Here is a 24,875-nt window from a genome sequence, read left to right as displayed (position 1 = left end):
TGTAATTTATTTTGTTATTATTGTTATTTAATAATTATAAAATATTTGATTTTCTTCAATAAATTATTAAAATTAGGTATTAATTAATGACTTCTTTTATTAATCTTATATTTTTAATTGTTTTCATTCATAAATTCAATACTTTCAAAGAAATATGATAAAAAATACCTATAGGTACAATTTAGGCGACCGATTGCCTAAATCGTACCTTTTGCAGCATGTTACAAGAAGATTTATAACAAATTTATTTGTTATTGGTGGAAAGTTAAACATGTAATAATAAGCGTCCAAAACCTCAAGCTACAATTTCTAATGTTCATTTGCATATAAAACAGCCAAATAGAAAATATAATAAAAAATAGATTAAATGGTACGCATTCGACAACTTTCCCCTATTTTATATTTTGGAGCCAAATATTATATTTGTAATGATTATGGTTATTTAATGTATTCTAATGCCTCTATTTTCTAAAGCCGTAACATTGTAAAACGTATAAAATTTTTATTATATACAAAAGATATACAACGGAAGCTGACAATAATTACTTTATTACAAGATATAAATTGATGTCGATGCATATATGCAACTTTGTGTATTTTGCAATGTAAATTGGACGTTACATGATCAGGACGTGATTAACGATTCTTTTTGCTGGCGTTTAGATACTATCAATGCTAACATTAATTGCACGATTGGCGCCAGGAATAATTCAGTGTTATTGCTTTGGATTTCGTGGAAATCACAGGCAACCGGTTGCGAGGAATGCATTTCCACCTTCCATGATTTCTCACTGTTTATGCAGTTTACGGTAATTCGTTATACAGCGTGGTCGTTAAATAGTGGCCGCATCCGACGATTAAGATCATTGTCAACCCGCAAATGATTACATTGCAAATTAATTTACGGCAGGCATTCTGTCTGTGAGATAAAAAATGGCGTGATTTAAGAGAATAAAAACGTTATTTATTTCAATAAAACTACATGATATTATTTTATTACGGCTTGTATAACGTTTACATCAAATAGCAAAAGTTACAAAAAATTTAAGATTTATTGGAAACCAATCGTTATTATTCCAACCAATTCCAATTATTAAAACAGCGACGTCTGTTTAATCATCTGATTATAGTTATGTGCATCAAACATCACAGTTTTTTTTTATTTATAAGGTCCGATTTTTCATCTGATTAACATATGGTTAAGCGTAACCTGATGTTTCTCTCAATGGGCTTCATCCATGACATCATCATAGATGAAGCTCATTGGATAAAGCATCAGGTTAAGTCTAACCACAAGTTAATCAGATAATGAAAAACCAGGCCTAAGAATAGTAATTTCCTATTATAAAACAAGATGTATTAAAAATTTCATGATTAATAGTTATGATTTATGACTGTTGAATTTATGAAAACCAATTGATTTTTTCTTTTTTGAAGAATAACGCGTTCTTTAAAGATTGTTGCATTAAAGAATGTCTTATATTGGAAATTACATTTAAAAAATATTAAATTATGATATTAATAGAATATTACATTGAAAACTGCAAAATATCTGCAATGGCACGTAATTAATTGCAAACCATTCTTTTCTTTAATTAATTTAGAAGATATATATTTTAGCATTTTTTTAAATCAAAAGATTTAAAAAATTATAATTATTAAATAAAAACTAATAATATATAATATTAAATTAGTAATAAAAAATGAAAGTCATTAAAAGAAAAATAGCACGCAAAAAAATATTTTGCTGCTCCAACTAGAATTATAGTTTTTTGTTTCTGATAGAAAATTCTGTATTATACGCATAGAATTTATAGCACAAATCTAAATTCTATCTCTGTCACCTATATGATTAGATACAATACATATCGTAGTACTTGCTAGAAATTTATCTATTTTAGCTATTTTTTGTACTTAGATAATTTTGGCTGTATATAACTGCAAGATCACTTTTTTAAGTGAGTAACAACAGAAACAAGAAAATATAATTGAATATATGTAACAAGATTTTCGAAATGTTTACAAAAGTAAATAATTTTAAAGCAATATTTAAAGTAATATTTAGAACGTAACGTTATTTTTTAACAAGTTTGATGGTGATATACTATTTGAAATTTGATTAGAAATTGAGTCTCGTTTACATGTGAAGGTAATCATCATTGTGTCGTCTGCAATGCCTTTCGAATTCATTCATCGCTAGCTAGAAGCAATATAATGATTACCTTTCGCAGGATGCGAATAACAGATCGTAATCAGTGTACCTATGCAACGATGGCGTCATCGATAAGCAAATGAATCGCTAGCAGTGTGATTAGTTGCGATCATTAACAATACTGTCGGAACTTTCATTATCTCCGACATGATCATGCTTCCCATTATCCACACTTAATCTGTAAAGATGAATGGCTCGAAAGAAATCAATAAGAAATTGTTTCTCGTGAAATTAAATCCATCTAATCTTTAAGAATTCAAAGAATATAAAAACATAAATAAACAAAAAATGACAAAAAGATTGAGCAATCAGTCTCTAAAAAAATTTATAATTACGTAATTTTAATTTTTAAAAATATCATGTTAAAGTTATTAAAATTTTAAAACGTTGCAAGTCCAAGTAAAATTACAAAATACAAATGGACTTACAATTTTTTGAGTTACACTACTCATTTTTTCTCTGCTTGTACAAACACTTTCTGCACCAAATATTAGTATGTGACAGAATAGTAGTTACAACTTGATATACACTACTCAACAAAAAATAGGGAACACTTTCGAACATACTCAAAATTGCGCAATATTCAGAACACCATAATTTGGTGAAAAATCGTCGCAGAAAATAAATCGAAAAAGCATTTTGAAGGTTGAAATCTCTACTTTTCAAATGAAAGTTTAGATAGCAATAATAATTAAAATGAACTCTTAAACTTTAAAATACAAACAAAAATAACATAAAACAGGTGACAATGAGAGTCAGCGCGTTTAAAACGGCGCAAATTATTAGTTACAGATTAATTTAAAAATTAGAAGATAAATTCCTCTCCTCTGCAGAATGCATTTCTGTCACTTTTAATGCACTTGGTTCTTGCGGAATACCTTTGTAACGTAATGTAATCTAATCTTTTGCAAGGTTGTAAATGGAACGGGAATCGCTCGCTAAATTAGATGCACCGGCCCGTGTCACGTGGATTACATAAATCGCGCGCGACCGTAAACTAGCTCATAAACAACTATTATTGTGCGCCCATGTCTCGTTTAAACGATCATGATTGCCAGCTTTAGCGTGATCCATGTCAATCGACGTGTCGAAGAGCATCGTCGCTCTATGTATAAGAATAAGTAGTTCACTCGCAAATAAACGCGGTCATCATAATTTTCTTTCATGTTTAATTAGACCAATATGTTTCTGATATACACAGCGTGGATAATAAAATTCGATGAATATTCTTATTCAGTTTGTAAACGCATGCAGCAAGTTACGGCATCGTACTTGTTATAGTTTAGCATCAGCAAGTTGCGGCATCGTACTTGTTATAGTTTAGCGAATCTATAATAGAAACACATTTCAGCATGTTGCACGCCTGCTCTTAACGGACGCGCGGCTATGTTCAAGCATAGACTAGTAATGAAGGAGCACACGTTCGTTAATAAAAATAGAACAAAGAGCTAATATCAAGTTCTGTTTTAAATTGAGCAAAACGGTATCGGAAACACACTTAATGTTACAACAAGTTCATGGAAATGATGCAGTAACGCGAAAATGTGTGTACAGTTGGTTTGCCCAATTTAAAACAGAACTTGATATTAGCTCTTTGTTCCATTTTTATTAATGAACGTGTGCTCCTTCGTTACTTTACAAAGATAATTAATAACGGTGGCTTTTTTTTTAAACAAATGTAAATAATCATTTTATTACAATTGTAAGAAATATGTAATAATATGTAATAATAAATTTGCAGCAATTAAATTGCAAGATGGCAGTTATTTATTAAACGGGAACAATTTTATCAATTGGTCCGGCGAATATAAAGGAGCTGGAACTACATTCGTTTACCGTCGTCAAAGTCCTCAGAATTTGGAAAGCTTTTCTGCCGCAGGTCCATTACAGGAACCCATAGACATCATGGTAAGTAATATAATAGACGTTAATCTAAATTATATAATTTTATGCATGTTGTTTATACAAAGAAAATCAACATTTATTGCTAATTGTAATTTCACTATATATTATAATAAACATATATACAAATAATTAATTGCAAATGCATATTTTTATACGTATGACAATTATTTGCATACAATGAAGTTTATAAAAGTGATGCTTTTTTATATAAAAAATACCCAAATATTATGTTCTATGTTCCATATCTTATGAAATATTTTGTATCCTTCAACCAAATTACGGGTATTGCTATAACGCAACCGTAACAATGGGGGCTTAGAATAGCAATTGTTACATGCTAGCAATCGTGGGCTTTAATGAGTTCAACCGAGTTCCATTTAACCCTTTCACTGCTGATTTTCCGCAACAATTGTCATAAATTGTATAGGTTCTATGTTTAATGATGTTAAATTGCGTACGCTTTCACTTTCAGTTATAATAAAATTCAATAATTACAAAAGCATCTAATAATAATTTAATAATTAAGAAATTACTTTAAAATAGATTTTAATTAAAAATAATTAAGATTTATGTAGAGTAATATAATCTAATTTTTGTTGTTTCAACACATAGGTTTTATACCAGGAACCAAATCCTGGTATTGTTTATCGATATCGGATTCCTGGAAATGCAAATTTACCGAGAAGCAATCATTTCCCGCATAATGCAGGTATTATTTCATTATAACAGTATATTTCGAAAAATATAATTCAAAATATCAAGTTTATTGATTTTTAAATATTTCTTGTAGCAGATAAAGAATTGTCGTTTAGGTATTATTTTATTTATATAATTTTTAGACTCACTTTGCTTAAAAAGATTTTATAAACAGACAAAAATTGATGTTATAAAGTTACTTATTTAAAGTAATAAATATTGCATGTTAAACATGTAAAAAGTTATTAAAAATAAAAAATTGTTTGATTATAGTTTCCAATAAAGGCGTTGAGCATAATTTACAAAATAGAAGGTAGGAAATTTTTTTTATAAATTAATGTATATTTAATTTATCCGAAATAAAATGTTGGATAATTTGTGCCAAATATAACACATGTATCAAACAGTCTACTTAGAAAATAGTAAATATTGTGTTAAAAACATAATTCCAAAAAAGGTAATGCTGACACAATTTGTAAACCAATTGTGGAAGTATGTATTTTTTAGTATAATTAACATTTATTGTATGTTAAAATTAACACGTATTCCATTCATTCATCTTAGAATTTACGTTTTAAAACACATTATTTTTACGTTACTTATTTACTTACTCATAAATTATGCTATTTAGACATTAAGAAATGTTGAATATCAATTTAACATAAAGTCTTTCAATAACATAATCACATTACGTTAAATTAACACTCGAATATGTTAAAAAATTCAACACAAACGGTTAATAAAAATGTATGCCGACCATTTCCAATACAAATACACAATGTTTTTTACCGTGCAGATATAATCTACCTTTTAATGATAAACATCATGTTTACAATTTCATATCTAGCAGTTAAATAATCATAAAGAATCTAATTTTAGATTCGAGAATGGACCAGCGATGAGTAATGTAACATCGCCACTGTATTCACCGCGACGTTATAGGAAAAGAAAATTCATCTGGAAAGCAATTGGTCACGGGGAGTGTAGTAAATCATGTGGTGGAGGTAAATGAGAATTATAACTGATAATTAGTTTGTTTCATAATAAATTATGTAGAGATTTACGAGTTCAAAGAGTTTCTATATGTTACATAAGGTGTACAAATACTCAAACACGTGTGTATCAAAGAGCACTCGCAGCAGCCCGTACCGGAAAAAAGATGCCATGGGATAGAAAAACTGCACGAAATTCATCTCAGATGTAATACCATGCCATGTCCTCCCAGGTAATCTGATTTCAATTTATATTCCGTACGTAAGAAGTTTCTCATATCGATTATAGTTACCTACATTTATATTACATTTAATCTAACTTAATACTACATTTAGTCTAACAAATATAATTATTATGTATTATTATTAAATCGACGTTATAAACAACTAACGTTTTTCACATTGACACCCAGTGCAGGTTTATATGCTCCTTATTAATTATTATTGTATATTTATGAGCCTTTATTCAAAGAATTTATTACATTTAAATTAAATAAAAATCTGATTAATTTAAAACACTTTTTCTTATTTATTTTTAAAATAATATATTTATATATTTTTTTAAAATAAAGCTATATTTTCAAAGGTGGCGAGGCGGACCATGGAGTGACTGTTCTACTTCTTGCGGTATTGGGGTTCGTACACGGGAACTCGAGTGTGTACAGGAAGTAAAAACGTCGTTAACGATGAGAATTGCCGATGGTGCCTGCACAGAACCGAGAAATCTTCCGACAAGCGAAGTGTGCAAGATGCCAGCGTGCGAGGAGATTAGGCAAACGTCGACGCAGACGTCTCCTCAATTATTGACTCCGCGATGGACCGTGGGTGTTTGGTCTCAGGTAATTTTGTTCACGCAGACACATATACCCAAAATTAATCAATTTAATATTGATTTGTTATATATAAGAGAAATAAAAAAATAAAACGTACGATATGTTATATAAAATTTGATATTTAGTAAGTTTCACAGAGTGATACTATGTTAGGTAAAACATTCTAATTATCATGAATTTTGACCAAAAACATTTCAAATGATATCAATTAAATATCTTTAAATGATTTTTTCCGTCGGTAAAAAAATAGTTTCTAAAAAGAATCTTTTTAATTCTTCTATTATAAGCAATTATATAATATATAAATATTTCAATGACTGCAATTTTCAATAATTATTTAAACGATTGTAATTTTTTATTTCTTATTTGTTATAAAGTGTTCCGTGTCCTGTGGCGTGGGAAAAAAAACGAGGGTCGTAACTTGTGCTACTGAAGATGCTCCATGTGATCTCTCAGAAAAACCTGAGGTATATGAAACATGCGACTCAGGATCATGTCCGGTGAAATCAACGCCACTAAACGTTGTTTCTGCGAAGCTTCAGAGCCCTCAGTGGTTATTCACTGAGTGGTCTGACCTGGTAAGCCTTTACCACTTGCAAACTCAAGAAAAAAATCGTTCTAATAAAAATGATCATATAATTAACTTATTTCTTTTTATAATAATAATTTATTAATGAAAGCACTGACAAAAAATATAATAATCACAATTTTCAAGTTATTATAGTATCTAAAATATTATATTTAAAATTATGAAAATTAAGAAATTTTTATATTAATTTTATCAACAATTTATAATTATCGACTTTAGTGTTCGGCAGAATGTGGAACTGGTGTCCAAACTAGGAGAGTTCTTTGCGAAACAAGCTCTAACGAAGAACATTGCAATGAATCGAGTCGACCTGAGACTTCCAGAGATTGTTCGAGTAACAGAACTTGCAGCGGTCAATGGTTCATAGGACCGTGGACGGAGGTCAAGCTTAAATATAATTTTCTATATAAAAAGTCTATAAAAATTTATTAAAATTTTAAATATTAAAGTAGAAAATAATATCACAAAGATTATAGGTTTATGTATTGATATGTGTGTATACATTACATATGTTATGTACTATTAATATTATAATATGAGAATTTAAAAGGATATTTATAATTATATTTGCTCTACTACGTATATAATTATTTCAATATAAAAATATTTTTATTTAAATTATTAATAAGTGTCGAAAATAATTTTATATTTTTATAGTGTTCTTCAAGTTGCGATGTAGGTGAGCAAGTTAGAGATGTTGTATGTGTCACAACTCTTCGAGGCTCTCTACGTGTTGTCTTAGACATGAATTGTCCTGTGAACAAACCGGAGAGTAGAAAATCATGCAGAGAACATACCTGCACTTCTGATTGGTTTACATCAGATTGGACGCCGGTAAATATTTATTTTATTATACTAAAATCTTAAAATTAAAATCTTAAAGGCTACATAGAACTTAATAAATTGTACTTACTTCCAAAAATTGATCCGCAGTGTTCGCGATCTTGCGGTAAAGGTATTCAGAAACGCGAAATCCGATGTCTGAATTCAGATGGTCAATTACCTGAATCATATCAACTTCACTGCCGAGAGGAGGATCGACCAATATCTCGAAGGATATGCAACGATTATCCTTGCAGAGACGATTTACACGCGCCTGAAAATTCTCACAAGGTTCTTCAAGTTCAGGACGATCCTGAGATAACGAATGGTTAAGCGAATTTTTAAATTTAAAATATCGAAAATTTAGTAAATATTATACGGTTTATTAATATTTTAAAATTTCTCTGTAAAGTCTGTATATGGAAATAACGTTTCGCTGAATATCTAAAAATTTAGCTACATACATATATGTATATATATGTATATATAAATGCTGATCTAAAGAGATAACTTTGTTATATACCATTAAAATAATTATGTAGGATGCTTAAACTGGTTGCTAAAATGTTAAAACATTTTGCAGCATTGCTCATCATGCTTGAGTTTTGTACATAATTATTTCGATGGTCTAACGAAATTAATTTCAGTATATCTATATAATTTTATATATCTATTTAAATTTTTAGAGATTCCATAAAACGTATTCTTTTTGTAAAAGAGTAATCCTTCATCTAACAAATTATGTATAAAATAGTATTTTTATGTATCATATATATGAACATTTTATTTATTTTAGGTGTCGAAGACAGTCCAGTTTGCAAAGACAAAATGGTTAACTGCAATTTAGTCACGCAAGCGCGGCTATGCTCTTATCAGTTTTATAAAGAGTCTTGCTGTCTATCGTGTTCTCGAGGCAAGCAGGATTTTGAATAGAAATCCCCCCGACAATCATGCTCATTATGACTTTCTAATACAAAAACTGCCTTTAGTTTCCTGTTAGTATATATCGCCAATTAAAATTCTATTTTTGTCGCCTATTGGTACAAATAATTTTTAATAATTGATAGATGAAACTTTTGTACGTTTTTTATGTATAGAGATGTAGATATGCATGCTGCAGAGCAATTTAATATGAAATTCATGATTTCGTCAATAACTTTATATAAACAAGATATTTGATAAAGAAACAGAAGAGACTGAGATCGCGTATTGCGGTTATTGTGCAATTGCCGGTTTGTTGTAATGATCTGACGCAGCAATTAAATCCGCACTGTTCTCGAATAACCATAAATATATATATTAAGCATTAATAAATATTACGCTTTTTCAATACCTTGTTATTCACTTATCTTACCTTTTATTTCTCTGCTTCTCTTTTATTGCAACACTTTGATTTAGTGCAAAAAATTTTATGCAAAAACATACTGCATATTATTATTCAACAATGAACGAGGAACGTGTACTATTTACATTCTCTCTAAAATGTAAACCTATTTACTACATTTTCTATTAACAAAATAAATTATATTATATATATATATATACAAATAAAAAAGTTTTTTAAACTAGATGAGACATCATATCATGGAAACAAGACGATTTCCAGATATTGAATATTGAGCTTATAAATCTTTGATTAATTTTATAAATTTTTGATTAATCTGCTACTGATTCAAGAATTATCTTCGCTTTCCTCTGCGTTGTTTGTACTGTTATCGTGATTTTTGTACGCTGAGAAGAACGCTAAGGCTTTCATCAGCTGGTAGCTCTTGCTGATGGGTATATTACTGTCGTACAAGTTCTTTGAAGATTTACAGTCTACATAGAACCACCAGTTGCACTTTAGAATCGTTTGATCGAACAACGTTGATTCTGGACACAGGAAACTCTTCATGATTAGACCATCGTCTGTTAGTGCGCAAACGTGGAAAACCTAATCACACAAAAATCGATTTCAAGAATTTTCGAAACAGCGGAAATGAGTATTAAATAAAATTAATTAAATTCTTTTTTAAGATTGCTTTAATGTAATGCAGTTTTTAAAAGCCTCACCATACATCCCAAGTCTTCGTCGGCATAAAGACCCGGGAAATGTTTTTGATCGCCACAATAGAAGCTCGTATCCGGCAGATCGACGCGACTTGCGAAATTATCGTCGAAGTTCTTGTCGTATCCAACGGGATAGTATTCCCGCGGCGCATTCATCACTTTGGTAACTCCGGAGCTGTATTTACTGTAAATAGAAAAGTTGAACTTTTCTTGTCAATGACCGTATACAATTGTCTTTTATGCAAAGAAACGATTTTGTTGAAAGATCTAAAATTTTGTTGGATAGATTTGAAAATAATTTTGTTGGACTGTCAAAATAATTATATTTGAAATTTAAAAAATATCGTGATCAAGCTGCACAAAATTTTGACATTCTAATAACCAGTTTGAATTTTCAATAAAGTTATTTTGATGGTCCAACAAAATTATTTTCAGATCTGTGTTCAAAAAATTTTTGTTTTTCCAGCAAAATCGTTCATTCCGTGTACTTTCTACACAAAACATGTTTTATTTTTTATTAAATAAAAGCCTGTACTTTTTTCAAATTAATTACATTCTTGCTTAAAGGATTTATTAAATAAGAAAATTGGAAGTGTTAATTAGAAATAATTTACCTTTTAAGAGGTGGAAGTGTGGATATTGTGGTAGTACTGGGAGTACTAGTGAGTCCTTGTTGTTTTTTAAGAAGCTGTTGCTGTCTCAGAATAATTGCTGCTTCCAAAGCTTCTAAAGTAATATTACTTGCTTCTGCGAGAGCCTTCAACGAGGTTTCCATCCCTTGGATGGGGGCCAAAGAAGGTAAACTGCTGGGTAGTTGTACAGATTGTCGTTTCTCGTTTTGTTGAAGGCTAGTATCAGTTGCAGAAAGAGGTTGCAATGAGAGCAGCGTCATTTCGTTCACTGAAGCAGCCATCTCGTCGGTCGGCAAAGGTAGCTGTACAAAAATAGTAATAATATTTAAACTCATAATCTTCAAGTACATATGTCTCTACACGTCTGACTTATTAAAATATATTACAACATTTTTTATTGAGTTACGTATAAGAGTCAAAGTTTTCGACAAAATATACATAATTTAAAATTGTCGTAGTTTATTTCAATAACTGCTGCAATAACTATAATAATAATAAATAAGATAAGAATATTAAATAATATATTATATTTATAATATAGAGTTTTAATAAAATTATTGTTATTAAATACAGTTATACCTGTGTGAAATCATCTTTTGATACTTCGTTATCCGAGTCCTGTAGCAGAGAGCCACTACTACTGATTCTGTTCGTGAGTTTTGTTGATGATTGTGGCATCGCGATGAAAGGTGGCAAGCCAGCATTTGACGATATTGAATTAGCCGTTGCTTTTGATGATGGAAGAGCCTCGGCTCCGACCATACCAACTGGTGGAATTGAGGCGATGATAGGTAGTTTCGGCATCGCTCCCGCCACCGCTATTATTTGTGGCTGTGGAGAACCGAAAAATTATTTAAATTATAGAGACGAACAAATACAAAGTGCTACATATTATTACTAAAATTTAATCAAGCATAATATTAATTCTCAGAGTTTTTTTATTAGAATAATCAAAACTATATAGCTAAAAATATGTACATATGTTTGATATAATAGCGGATTCCTAAGTAGAAAACAAATCAGAAAAAATTAGAACTGACTAGAAAATTTGGTTATTATTGGCAAGTTGGTGTAGTAATCTGGTCAGTAAGGGCGATGCTTGTTTAGATAGTAACTAGATAGAAAATCTAGTAAGTATTAACCAGTTTCTAGCAAATTTCTAATTGGCCAAAAACAAAATTTATCGCGTAAAACGAGTTATAAAACTGTATTTATTTTTAACTGCTTTTATAATAGTATTAAAGTCTTAAATCTTATTAATAATAATATTCTATAACAATGTCAGATTATTATTATATTATCCATTAACATTCACCAGATGTTCGAAAATAGTAATATTGTAAATTAAAATATTGAATGATAAAAAATATCCTTAAAAAGTTTGATTAAAAAATAATGAATTGTCCTTTGATTTTTCCAATTGTTTGATCTTTCCTTATTACTATACATTTTTATAAAATATTATTAGATATTTTTTGAATTCCATAATTTTAAACGTTTCGTTTGATCTGACTCGATTTACTTTTTTTGTAACAAAAAAATGATAATTAGGATATTTCAAGTGTTACTAAATAAAAACTGGCCATTATATTATTTATAGATTTGCTGTTGTTTAAAATCTATAAAAATGTTTGCACTTGAAACAAGATAAATATACATTCTGGTGTTAAAAAGAGAGACGCAAAGATTCTGAGTGCCAAAAATACAAGCAATGCGAACAAATCTATTTAAGGATTTCTTTTGATCTAAGCAAGCTTTATCTAACTAAGATTTCTTGGCCAATTACTCAACTTACAATTACTAAAATAATTACTGTCCAGTAAACTAAAAAGAATAGAAACTAGCTAGTTTTTGATCGGTTTTTCCCAGATATTTTTCTATTTGGATTATTGTTCAAAGATTTTAAAATATTAATTGAATTGACATTAGAACAAAATATTAAATACATTGAGATTAAACTAAAATTGATCACCATAACCAGTTGATCCTTCTTGTTTTCTACCGCCATAATCTGCTGTCGTTGTGCGAGCATTTGCTGTTGCTGTTGTTTCTGTTGTTGCTGCATCTTTTGTTGCTGCATTTGTTGTTGCCGCATAGCTTCCTGCTGTTGCAGACGTTGTTGTTTTAATATCTGTACCGCTAACGCCTCCTGTTGTATTCTCTGCTGCTGTTTCATCTTATTTTCTTGGTGAATTCGTTGGTGATGCTGGCGCAGTATTTCTTGCTGCATCGCTGGTGTCATGGGTGCCGTTTTAAGAGCTGTTGCGTTTACTATAAGTTTTTGACGTTCAGGTTGCTGAGTCATCGGTCTGACTGTTCCGATAGGCAACGGCTTGAAGGGCGGTACTACTTGACGGTTATTTACCGATCCTGCACGAATGTCATCCCGATTGCTTGCCTAAAAAAGTGATAAGTATGTGTTCAGTATAAAGTAAGAAAAGAATTTTTTTATATCATCTTTTAAGCCTAATTTTTATAAACGCTAAATCTATTTAAAGCTTTGAAATATAAACTGCACTTTGTAGAAAGTTGCACATTCATTCGTACGTTGCCTGAAGAAATGTCAATAAAATTGTAGTCTAAACTTATACTTCATACAATCGTGGTGTATGTGATGTGAATGCCGCCGGAGCGACATTCACGCACCAGTTGTGGCAAGGCCGATATGGGCAGTTCGTGTAATTTAGATTTTCTTGAAGCGAAGATAAAAAAACCTATCCATCTTATTCGATTCCTGACCTACATATTTCTCTCGAGGTGAACAAAGCATCAATATATCACAGTCACTTCAATAATCCTCTTTACGTTAAACACAATCAGTAAAAGTGGATCTAACCAGTAAATATTATATTTTGCGTACAATCACAAAGTTAATGTAAACCGTAAGTTTACGGTAGTAAACGTAGTAAACGTAGTACATTCTTACATTCTTACATAATTTATTTCAAAATTTTAATTATTGTATTTGATTATAAAATTTTTAATTAGATTGCATCCATATAATGATTAAAATTTTGCTATAAAGATTAAAATTTCTCTAAGCGAAATGTCAGCTGTGAAGTAATGGATGCACTATGTGAATAGATGATCTTTTCTTTGACAAAGCGGCTACGAAATGAAAAGTTAGTAACGGTATTGTAGAATATATTACTATTAGGGTACTTGAACTTTATCTGGGTAATCCTATGATTATCATTGATCGTTACGTATACCGCTAGGCGAGATCAAGAGGCTGCATCCTGAGCAGATGCAATTAGATTGTACACTGTAGAATGGTCAAAGTGGATTTCCAGAGGGGATATCGCCAGTATGAATAACGATCGAGTGAACGCTTTCACGCTGATCCTCGTCTGCATTGGACTTTCCATGAGAGTCGATTGGAGTGGTTACCGTTTATATTCAGATGCATTTATCACCATACAGGATGTTCAGTCCGAAAGTATAACGTAAGCGATCGTGTTATGGTTAATGCTGGTACAGAGAGCTTCGGGGCAGAAAGGAAAGTAGAAAATACAACAAGTAAATGCGAAATAAATGATAAGCGAAAGTAAAATCGTCATCCCATTCAATTTACTTGAACGATCACATATTTTGTTGTATAGATACTATATACATATACAAGTAATATATACACATATATATATGCACATATGTATGTATACATATATAACATACATTATGATTATGTATAATTGGTATATTTTGGCATTCTGAATATCTTACACAATTAAACGAGCATAAACTGAATTCCTTTAGAATTTTTTACTTACAGCATTCAAAGGAGTAAACGCAACTCCATTAATTTTGTTCGCTTGAACGCTCCTTCTTTTTCCACTTTCCAAGTTGGAGAGTGATTGGCCAAAGCCTAGTTCGTCTCCAATGGAAAATCCTGTAACCAAGCAAAATTGAATTAATTTTATTAATTAGAGGCATGATGTGCAAACTGGAAAACTTAAAATAATATTGTGAGAAGAAAGAGCAATAGACAACGATTTATTTTATTTACAAAGAGGAGAAGACAGCATTATTGTAGAAAGCTTGCTAAATGTGTGTTAAGAGAATAGAGCCGCGTATAATAAAGCATAGATATACAAGTAGTCAGTCAATATATGTATAGAAATCGCAGATTTTTCAAAACTATTTTTAATACACCAATTTCCTTTTCTATTATTTTATTTTTATGATTATATTTAAGTACAATTATGTTTATATAATTTGGCAGAGTTTTATAAATTTGTTCTACAACGTATTTATTTTTGTTATATTGAAATTTGTATGTTATAAACTGTAGGTTCTCTCTTTTGAAATCTCTCTATTATTATATCTTCATTTACGCCACGATACAATCTATGTCAACCAACACTAGCATATATACATATAATTACTCAAATGAAACACTAGTAAATTAACGGCTTCTGAACTCGGAAGATATTGTGCAAAAAGAAGTTGCATCATTTTAACGCTTATAACTGCTCATTTTTATTGTCGACATTTGATCCTCAGTTGCATAAATTAAATAAAAATTATCTGTCGTGAAAAGATCTTTTACGAAGATGTATGATGAATATTTAGTCAACTGACCAGGTCAAGGCGATGAATAAATCATCATCGATATGTCAGTGCGTCTTTAGAAACGTGAAACCACGACATCGGTCGAAGGGTAGCATCCACTGTGACAAGTTGCGTTCGCAGGTTAAGCTATTACGTATTATATCTACATATATAAATCATATTTATTTCGTAATAATCCTGTTAATAATAACTCTGTTGCAATTTGCGATATTAAAGTAGTGTTAATTTATTCGTCAGTATTCTCTTAGCGAGTAATTTATTAAGATTAAATTAATTTAAATTAATTACACGATAAAGAATTAAATCGTAAGGTGTCTTCGATAATTAACGGAACAAATTAATACAAAAATGATGAAGCAAAACTGAATTTTTTTTAGATCAAATAATACAAAAAGTAATAAATATAGAAAGTAAAAAATTGTAAATAAGATTGTAGATATTCGATTTAATAATTGCTTTGACTTGCTGACAAGTTATGACATCACAATTATTATATTACTTAAATGTATTCGTCACATCCTTTCCAAAAGAAACTTTATGTAATAATCGCACGCAATTGGATGCATTTTCCGGCAATGACACCGCAAACGTGTCTATTAGCACACACGCAAATAGTGCATGGGCTAAAATTTCGTAACACTCAAGTCGCCACATTTCTCATTTGTTTAAAGAGAATGTATGCAACCAATAAATATGTATAAACATAAATCTGTAGAAACATAATTCTTGAACTATTGACAAAAAGAAATGGTTAAAGCAAATCACGTATAATTTAGCAATCACTGGATACATTTGCATTTATTGTACTATGCATAGAGAACGTTTTACAATATGAACGATGAGAGTATTTCTGAGTAAAGTTCGTTTTACATATAAACGTTTATTTAATTCATTCTCAAGTGATGTGAATCTTAATTCGTTCTTGAGAAATTTTTATTGCAGTTTTTGTAAACAGAACGATCTATTGACAATTCAAAACTCTCATTAAGTGAATTGATTAAACAATTTACGCAATATATTAAAAGAATGCAATTTGTTTTTTATTTGAAAAAAACAGCAATCGGAAAAATGTATCAAATGTAAAATATCTCATAAAATAATTCACTATATTTATAATTTATCTCCATAACATAATAGATTTTATAATTAAAAAACGATATTTTTTTATAATTAAATTTAATTTTTTCTTAATAGATTAAGTATCCTTGGAAATGGTTCATTATTTAAAGAGTTTTTGTTAACTTCATTAACACAAATTTAATACTCGGATTAGACAAGATTTGTTCGATTGAATCGGTTATACGATAATTATATCTTCTCAAGATCGTTTGATTTCTTTATACAATCTCCAATGTGAAATTAGTCGACGGAAGCAGATCGAAGACTGATCTATCAGTAAACATGATTATTGAATTGTATTGAATTGAATTGACGATCGTGTCCTCTCCCATATTCAACTCACCCAGGCCGACGTAACCCTTTACACCTCCGAGATTTCTGACCCGGAAGAGACCGGACTTTTTGAAAGCGCAGTTTAGAACAAAACCGAAGTCCGATTGAAACACACACGTGCCTAGTGCCTCTCGCCACGTACATCCTGCAAGCAGAACCGGAAGAAACAAAGCCATGGATCATTTTTCTGATCCATGCATCGAATCCGAAATGACGATCTGCACGATTCATTATGCTCCAAGATGAATAGTTTCATGAGTCTTGAAGTATCAATTGTCTTAAGCTGCATGTTATATTAATGATGCCTATCAAGCTCTTACATGCATTTACATACATTTTCAGTTATCAAATTTTTATTTTAATTTGTAACTTATGTTAATTATTTATAAATTAAGCAAAAGATAAAAAAAGAATTTACATTCGTTAATATAAAATAAATTACGAACACTGCGCGCGCGCGCGCACGCGAGTATAAAAGAAATGTTCATTAAAAATAGTTACTATATTGTCACTAATTATTGTAATAAAATAATGATATTACATTTAAACGTATATAAATGTATTTTTACTTTGATATATCAAATAATAAGAAAAAATAATATTTAAAAAATTGTTTGTTAAAAACGAATACTGAATAAGGGCACTTATTTATAAATAATTTGCATATTCTGTGCTATTGATTCTTCATCGTCTGTTAACGTTATGTTTTTAAAAAACATACTTTTAAGTAAAAAAGCGTTTGCGACTAAATAAATAAATTAAAAAGAGATTAATACTAAGATATTAATAGTAATCCTTAAAAAATGTGTCCAATAAGAAACTTTAATCAGCTATCTTCATTACATAATTTTTTCTAGATTCTAGAATGTTATATTATGCGTATATATGTATGTATGTAAAGTTATTTCTAATAAATTTATACTAAATTAATAAATTAATGCTATATATGCGAATAATAAAATAATATTCAATATACTTTTATTGTGTTATAAACTGCCAATTCCTTGTTGAAATATTTTTTAATTGTTCAAACAATTATTTATATTTATTAATCATTTATATTTAGTGATATAAAAATATGAATTCTGCTGTATAAATGAAAGTAACTTTATGAAAATATTTACTTTCTTTACCTCGTTTCTCGAACATTATTTTAAAGAGAAATAGCCTTGTCGCGAACCATAACTACTACGACAAAAAAAAGTAATAGTGATTTATGTCTACGTGTTTTCTCTTTGTTTAGACATTGGGGACAATAAACGACTGTAGACAAAATGTCATTAAATTATTCATCAAAACGACCTTTACTTTATAGCAGCAGTTTTCTATTTTCAATAATATAAACATACATTCCTTTCTATTAACAGAATTTGTAATGACGATATCATGCACTACAAACTTCGAACATAATTAACTTCTCATTAAGATATATATTTCTTGTCTATCTACGCTTATTGTAATGATAATTATAGAATGACCGTACAATAATGCATCGATTATATATTATCATTCAATTATATGTATTAAAATAATCCGCGCATATCGAAAATAAGTAGGTTTTATAAGAATTGGAATGTTTGCAGAATGATCATTCTGAACTTCGTGAAAGGTATTTTCGGAATTTGTTTAAGGAATATTTACCAAGTCGAAGGCGTGCCATTGGGCCACAGCCTAGTGACCCACTTGAAACCTGACTAAACATACTGGCATTGATCAGACACCATGTGTTACATGGTTTCAATGTGCAAAATTGCTTTCTTTCTAATATTTTTCAATAATATTTTTCTTTCTAATATTTTTTCAAAATTGTGAAAATCTTTCTCAAATTTCGACTGATACTTTTACCGTTGTTTAAATATAAGTATTAATCGCGATCATTTATAAATCATTTCCGACTTCAATACCAAAGTCAGTATAACGTTTTTTCATTACGTTCATTCACCAGAAACAAAAAAATTTTCGTCATCAAATAATTATTTAATTGTGAGACAAGAACATTGACAAAGAACATTGTAAAAATAATAATTCTCGCTCTTCAAGAAATGTTGTTCGCAGACTGGAGAAAATTGATAGTTAAGATCTTTTTTTTTTTTAATTAGAAACAATCGGATGGGAAATAACCAAACTTTTTGAAAGAAATTATCAAAACGTTGAAGAGTACACAAATTGTTATAACGCATACAAATGAAATTGATAATTAACATGGATTAATAATTTCGTAGTCTGTTGATGAATTTCCTTATTATATATAAATACAGCTAAGGGAATCCGGAACTTCATTTGATACTGTGGTTTTACTTCGAATTTATTATACAATCGCGTACTGTACTGTGACGCACGAAAGTCGACGAAACGAGTAGCGTTTCGTAATGTGAGAAATTATCTTTGAAAAGAAATTTTACGTTCCAGTCCGATAAACGGATGTAAACCCATATTTTAGAACATTACTTGTAATGACACGTTGCGTGTGTGTCATTCATGATAGTGAAAAGCAAAAGAAATCAAAGCTGCGAAATTTCACCATGATTTGTGATAAATTAGATGCTATCCGATCATTAGTTATATTCAAAATGACATTCGCAATTGAACGCACATATAGGTTTATTAATTTGTATTTATGTCCACCGATATGATACAAAAAATAAAATATTGTTATATACATGCTAATTCAATTTTAACATAATTATAGTAGGTTTGATAAAAAAATATCAACAAGATACATTATTTATCTTGCAATAAAAATAAATAATATTTCAGCAAAATTGATTGTATATCAAAGAAATCTATTTTTTAATTAGATTATTTGTAGTAAATCGCTAAAATGGGAACGATGATATTTGGCGATACAAATCTTGCACATACTTTCATTTTTTCGCTTTTGAGGGATACCTGATGTAATCAAGTCACGATATGATTCTCAAGAGTTATTATATATATTTCTGCTAACGATGGCGAAATTCACTTTTCTTCACTTAACCGGGATTCTCATCGTCGAACGACATAACAATCGTATACAGGCGAAACCGTGTAATACTTTTCTAAGACTGGCCTTCACCTTGACTGCCCGGCCACTTCGATAATATTACTCTATTATCTTATTTTGCACTATAATAAAATCTCAATTCTAGAGAAAAAGAAGAAAATATCGATGTGACATTTAGAAACTTACGCCAATCTCTCCTCTTGCAGTTAACAATTGTTGATACTAAAATAAACATTTAACGATCCATTAAATTGTACATCCATTAAATCATTAACCATGATCAATCAAAGTAAAATCGTTCAATGAAGGAAAGTAGATCACATTTTACTCTCCGGAACGTATTCTTCATATCTTATCATTATGTTTATTATTATAACGGTACATAAAATAATTTATCAATCTAAAATTAGTTATAAATATTGTTATTACAGATTATCGGGTACAAAATATTTTTATATAAAGTATCCGATTTGAAATAATAAAATCTGAAAAAAAAATTTTATCTATCAATTATGAATTTATTAAATGACTGACGTCAACTTAACAGAAATAGTATTGTTGGACGTAACTAAATAGAAAGTATGCGCACAGATGACATTTACGTAAACAGGTTGGCCTGATTCCCCAAATACGCATCCCGCGTATCTCGGTAAAAGGATTATTGGCAAAAGCAACCGGTCATTCTTCAGGGCAACCTATAAATTTTTCAACGCGGGCACGTCGTCATTTTAAAGTCATTTAAAACGGTACATTCTCCTGTTTTCATGTCACGTACCGCTTTATTGAGTTTGAAGAAATAGATTTCACACATATAATAAATAAATATTATTATCCACATATAAATAATACTTACAATTATATATAATCTCGATATTTTAAGACAAATAATGTTTTGTACTTTTAAAGTCACATGTATGACGTACTTTAATAAATAAAAATTGAACAGATTAAATAAATCTAATTGCATTTCTATTATCAGCGTATTTGCAGCCTAGTAAAAGGCCGTGTTCCGATACACCGCCAGTATTGAAAAATTTATGATCCATATTACGTACATTATAGATTTTCAGTACTAGCACAGTATTTCTAAACACACGGCCCAGCGACTAGTTAAGAAGTTAGTCAATACAGGAGTAACTGACCTCAATTTAACTTAACCACCGAAAAAACACACTTCACTTTAACGCCAAATTCTAAGCCTGGAAAACTTATAGTTACACTTCAATGCATAATATTGCAGACATAAGTACGAAAGTCATTTTTCTGATAATCGCGGAGAAAGTTATCACACATCTTTAATTACGCGTCATTTCCATTGATATATTAAGTTTATAGCATGTATAAAAAAAGATCTGCATGCTGCATCTTTTACAGAAACTTCAGCAAATACTCGTATCTCTTTCTCTTCTTCTTCACTTTTGTAAAAATAATACATAATTATAGTTGAAGAAGCGAAGTCGACTTCAATCCCTTTCTCCTAGATCACTTTCGATGACAATCATCTAGCGATCGAAATTACGTACTTTCGTCGACAGCCTGCTCTATTTTTCTACTCTACATTTCGTGGCGCGTGTATCCAATCTTTGCGTACTTTCTATCCTGCATCACTGAACAAATCAATGGCAATACTTTTCTCAATGCGGTAATTTTTGATCGCCTACACGTTATGTATGCTACTATTGCGCGCAACGTATCGCGTAAGAAATGTTTTGTTATATGAATCTATTTCGAAACACTTTTAATCTTACGATGATATCATCGGGAAATCAAATAATGTAATATTTAAATGCTTCCTTAATTATTAAAAAAAAGTATTATTGAAGATAAAATTATTTTAATTCTTCGACACATTTTAACAATAATAATAAAAAGAAAATAAAATCATGTGTGTCCATATAACAATCGGAAACAAAAATAATAGAAACGAATTAATAAATTTTGTAATCTTTTAGATCAAATATTTTGTTCCTATATTTATATACATACATCTTATTCTAAATATTATATGTTTATTTTAGTAAATCAAATAATGAGCTACAAAACAGACTTTATTTTTTCAAAGTGTTATTAAGCCTATATTTGAGCAATGTATACATAAAAGAATAAATTAGTTAACGTAGCGAGAGTCATAGCTAATCATACTGTTTCATCATTTTTATTTACACATTATGTACACATACATTAGATATACGATATGTACACCGACTAGTTTCAATAACTTCCTTTCTGCTATACAAAATGGATAAATAATTTGCAATATTACGTGTAATATTAACAAAAAGAATATTATTATGTCTTTGACACATATATAAAAATACCCTTTTTTACATACTGAACTATTTTACATGCTTATTTTATACACGTTTATTTGTTGTAAAGATATTATGAAGTACAAATGTACTAGGACTATTTATCATAAAAAATATATTAGGTATTTATATATTTTCTATATATATATATAAAAGATTTTTATTTATTTCTCTTTAGAGAGATAATTTTGATTACTACGTTTTTGCAAAAATATAAAAAATTTTTATGTAAAAATCTTAGGTTAAAATCTTTAAGAGATTTTCACTGATTCTGACGCATCATGACACATAATGATGTGTCGAGTGCAATGTACTACAGCATCGACCCGTAAGAAGTCTGGCTGCTTTTCACAATGCGTAACCATCGCAGTCACGCTCAGATCATTACAAACAGTAGCGTGAAATTACGAAAAATTATATTTTTGCACAATTCACGTATCTAAGTAGTATGCTGTGAATTTTCCGCGGAACATATAATGTCTGCTTAAAATGTAACGTCACACAAATACCCATATATACAGTCAGATGCACTTTAGGGAGGGAGGAATTTCTTTGCTAGAGGAAAACAAGACTATTAGTATAATAAGGAAGAAATACGCTGATTAATTGATCAATTTACAGCGTGACAAGTGCAGTCAAGTTAAGAATAATTTACAGACATTGAAATCGATAGCACAGAATAAAATTATGCAATTCATACAAGGCGTAATAAAAATGAGAGAGAGGCCCAACTAATTGAAATCGCCCATGTAAAAACGCCGACGGTTTTTGCGATCGGCTTTCAAATTCGACTTTACTGCAAATCGTTGATTTAAACTTCATAACAAGTCTGAATAAGTCTGCGTTAAATAAATATTCAAGTTCATCTCTAATAATATCAATAAACAATAAATGATAATCAATGCCAATCATTTTAGTAATATTAATAAATTTTTAATAATTTAGTATATTTTGCGATAATTTTTTTTAAATTATAAAGCAAATTATATAAAGTTTGGTTAAAAATTTTCTGATTAACAAAGGATTAATATAATTAATCATAGTATAGAATTTTATTAAAACACGATTGTGTATAGGAAAATTTGAAAGCCGATGTTGACAAAATAAATAAAGTATTTAATAAAGATTTACATTTGTATGCATCGAACGATTAATGCATTTCATTATTCTATTATAACTTCAGAATTAATTCTTATATTGCAATATTGATGGTATAGGTATGTATCTCAAGCTCTGGATTTATTTGATATAATATATAAATTATTTTGATTAATTTAATTAATGCACAATTTGCTCGATAAATACAAATGTTCCCTAAAACTGAAATAAAAATAACAATTAATTGAAGATATCAATGTAGCAAGAATAATAAAGTAACCGGATGCACACTTGCACATTGACAGTGTCAGTTCTGCATTTAAGCATCTTATACGAAAGAAGTAGCGTAGCTGAATGGTTTTTTGTGACATTTATCTTAATAAATATTTAAATATTAAATTTAAAATTAATTTAAAATTCAGTTAAATCATAATACATTAATTTAACTGTTTCAATGTGAAAACGAGAAAATAAATTTGCATAGCTAAAATCGATTCTTAAAACGCACTAGTAATTTGATAAATATTACTCTTCCTTAGATCTATTTTCCATAAAAGTGAGAGTATAAGTATATATTTTTTACGAAACAAACGAAAAAAATAAACCATTAGCTACGTTATTTCCATTATTTTTCAAAGAATAAATAAATTTTGGGTTGGAATAAAAGCTCGTAGCGCTAACTTTATTTGTGTCATGCTTACACACGCTTTAAAAAATATTTTTAAAAAAATTTGACAATTATATCATTCGATAGAGCAAACTTTCAGCTTTAAAAAATCTGTTCTTTAAATTGTGGCAATCTTTAACAAAGTTGTGAGCAATTAAAATTAAAATACTCCTTTTATTAATCCGCGATGATTCAGTAATAAAAAATCTTAGAAACATTTTCAAAAAACGATTTTGTAAAGAAAATTAAGTTTTCACATTAGAAAATTGAAAATTTTTGCAAGAGAAAGTAATTTTGTTCAGTTCGCAATTTTCTACATATTACAATTACCAAATTTCTACAAACTTTAAAGATATAGTGATGTTTAGAAAGTAGAGATTTTAAACTTTAAATTATTATCTTAAATTTAAAGTTAATTTATTGTTAACGAAGTTATTGCTGCTTGAATTTTGAAGTGCGTAGCGCTACGAACTTTTGTTTCAATCCAATACTTACCGACGACCACGAAAAGGAATAATGTAGTGGCGATCTTCATTTTCGTCGATCCAGTTTTAATTATCACTATTCTAAGAATCTCAAAGAATCGTCGATTCCCACGAGACGATCCTGAGGATCGTCAGAATCGAGAGACAGAAATAAGCGCTAGAAAGCGTAAAGACTTCACGGAGGAAACTTGCTTACAGGCTGATTGAAATCTTGCTGTAAATGATCGACAGTCACCGATGAAAAACGTGCGGCAAGCTACTCGATCTCGCGGATACTAATAGTATATGGACATGTTCGACAAAGGCAAGCACGCGGGGCACTTTCAGACTTCATCTGACGTCCAGGGCCGACCAAGTCCTGGGACTTTACATTCTATGATCCCCTTCCGTAGAAGGAGAACATCCCATCCAATACGATGTTTTAAGATTGATTTCGTATCATTAATATATACATTTTCTGAACATGAAGATTTTTTTTTAAGTTTGTAGTTCTAAAGCATATATGTAACTGATTACTCTAAGAATTAATCTATGACTCTAATATTCATTTTTTATTTGTTAATTTATTTTTAACATAAA

At 29.6% G+C, this 24,875-nt stretch overlaps 2 protein-coding genes across 4 annotated transcripts in view; one reads left to right on the top strand and one right to left on the bottom strand.

Annotated features, from left to right (window-relative positions):
* Positions 1–9,365, top strand: part of LOC108729473 (thrombospondin type-1 domain-containing protein 4) — a 21,858-nt gene extending 12,493 nt beyond the window's left edge. For both annotated transcript variants that reach the window (XM_018458618.1, XM_018458617.1), the window contains 11 exons: positions 3,954–4,120; positions 4,730–4,826; positions 5,087–5,126; positions 5,693–5,817; positions 5,909–6,038; positions 6,392–6,644; positions 7,016–7,216; positions 7,447–7,608; positions 7,885–8,061; positions 8,161–8,377; positions 8,846–9,365. In XM_018458618.1, the coding sequence (XP_018314120.1) occupies positions 3,954–4,120; positions 4,730–4,826; positions 5,087–5,126; positions 5,693–5,817; positions 5,909–6,038; positions 6,392–6,644; positions 7,016–7,216; positions 7,447–7,608; positions 7,885–8,061; positions 8,161–8,377; positions 8,846–8,982 (1,706 nt within the window). In that variant the 3' untranslated portion in view covers positions 8,983–9,365. The remainder of the gene's footprint in view (positions 1–3,953; positions 4,121–4,729; positions 4,827–5,086; positions 5,127–5,692; positions 5,818–5,908; positions 6,039–6,391; positions 6,645–7,015; positions 7,217–7,446; positions 7,609–7,884; positions 8,062–8,160; positions 8,378–8,845) is intronic.
* A 262-nt stretch (positions 9,366–9,627) lies between these two features.
* On the bottom strand, positions 9,628–24,555 carry mtg (mind the gap). 2 transcript variants are annotated; one of them, XM_018458589.1, is made up of 8 exons: positions 24,307–24,555; positions 16,765–16,899; positions 14,501–14,619; positions 12,703–13,128; positions 11,310–11,561; positions 10,713–11,032; positions 10,102–10,282; positions 9,628–9,982 (listed from the first exon to the last, which is right to left on the bottom strand). In XM_018458589.1, the coding sequence occupies exons 1-8, from the start codon at positions 24,344–24,346 to the stop codon at positions 9,722–9,724; spliced, it is 1,734 nt and encodes a 577-aa protein (XP_018314091.1). In that variant the 5' UTR covers positions 24,347–24,555; the 3' UTR covers positions 9,628–9,721. The 2 variants fall into 2 exon arrangements, with proteins under 2 accessions (XP_018314091.1, XP_018314092.1); XM_018458590.1 differs by lacking the exon at positions 16,765–16,899.
* Between the last annotated feature and the right edge of the window lie 320 nt (positions 24,556–24,875).

The sequence above is a fragment of the Mycetomoellerius zeteki genome, unplaced genomic scaffold, assembly GCF_001594055.1.
Source record: "Mycetomoellerius zeteki isolate Tzet28-1 unplaced genomic scaffold, Tzet1.0 scaffold735, whole genome shotgun sequence".
NCBI lineage: Eukaryota > Metazoa > Arthropoda > Insecta > Hymenoptera > Formicidae > Mycetomoellerius > Mycetomoellerius zeteki.
The sequence above is the reverse complement of the archived record's forward strand: the minus strand, read 5'-3'. Positions and strand labels throughout refer to the sequence as shown.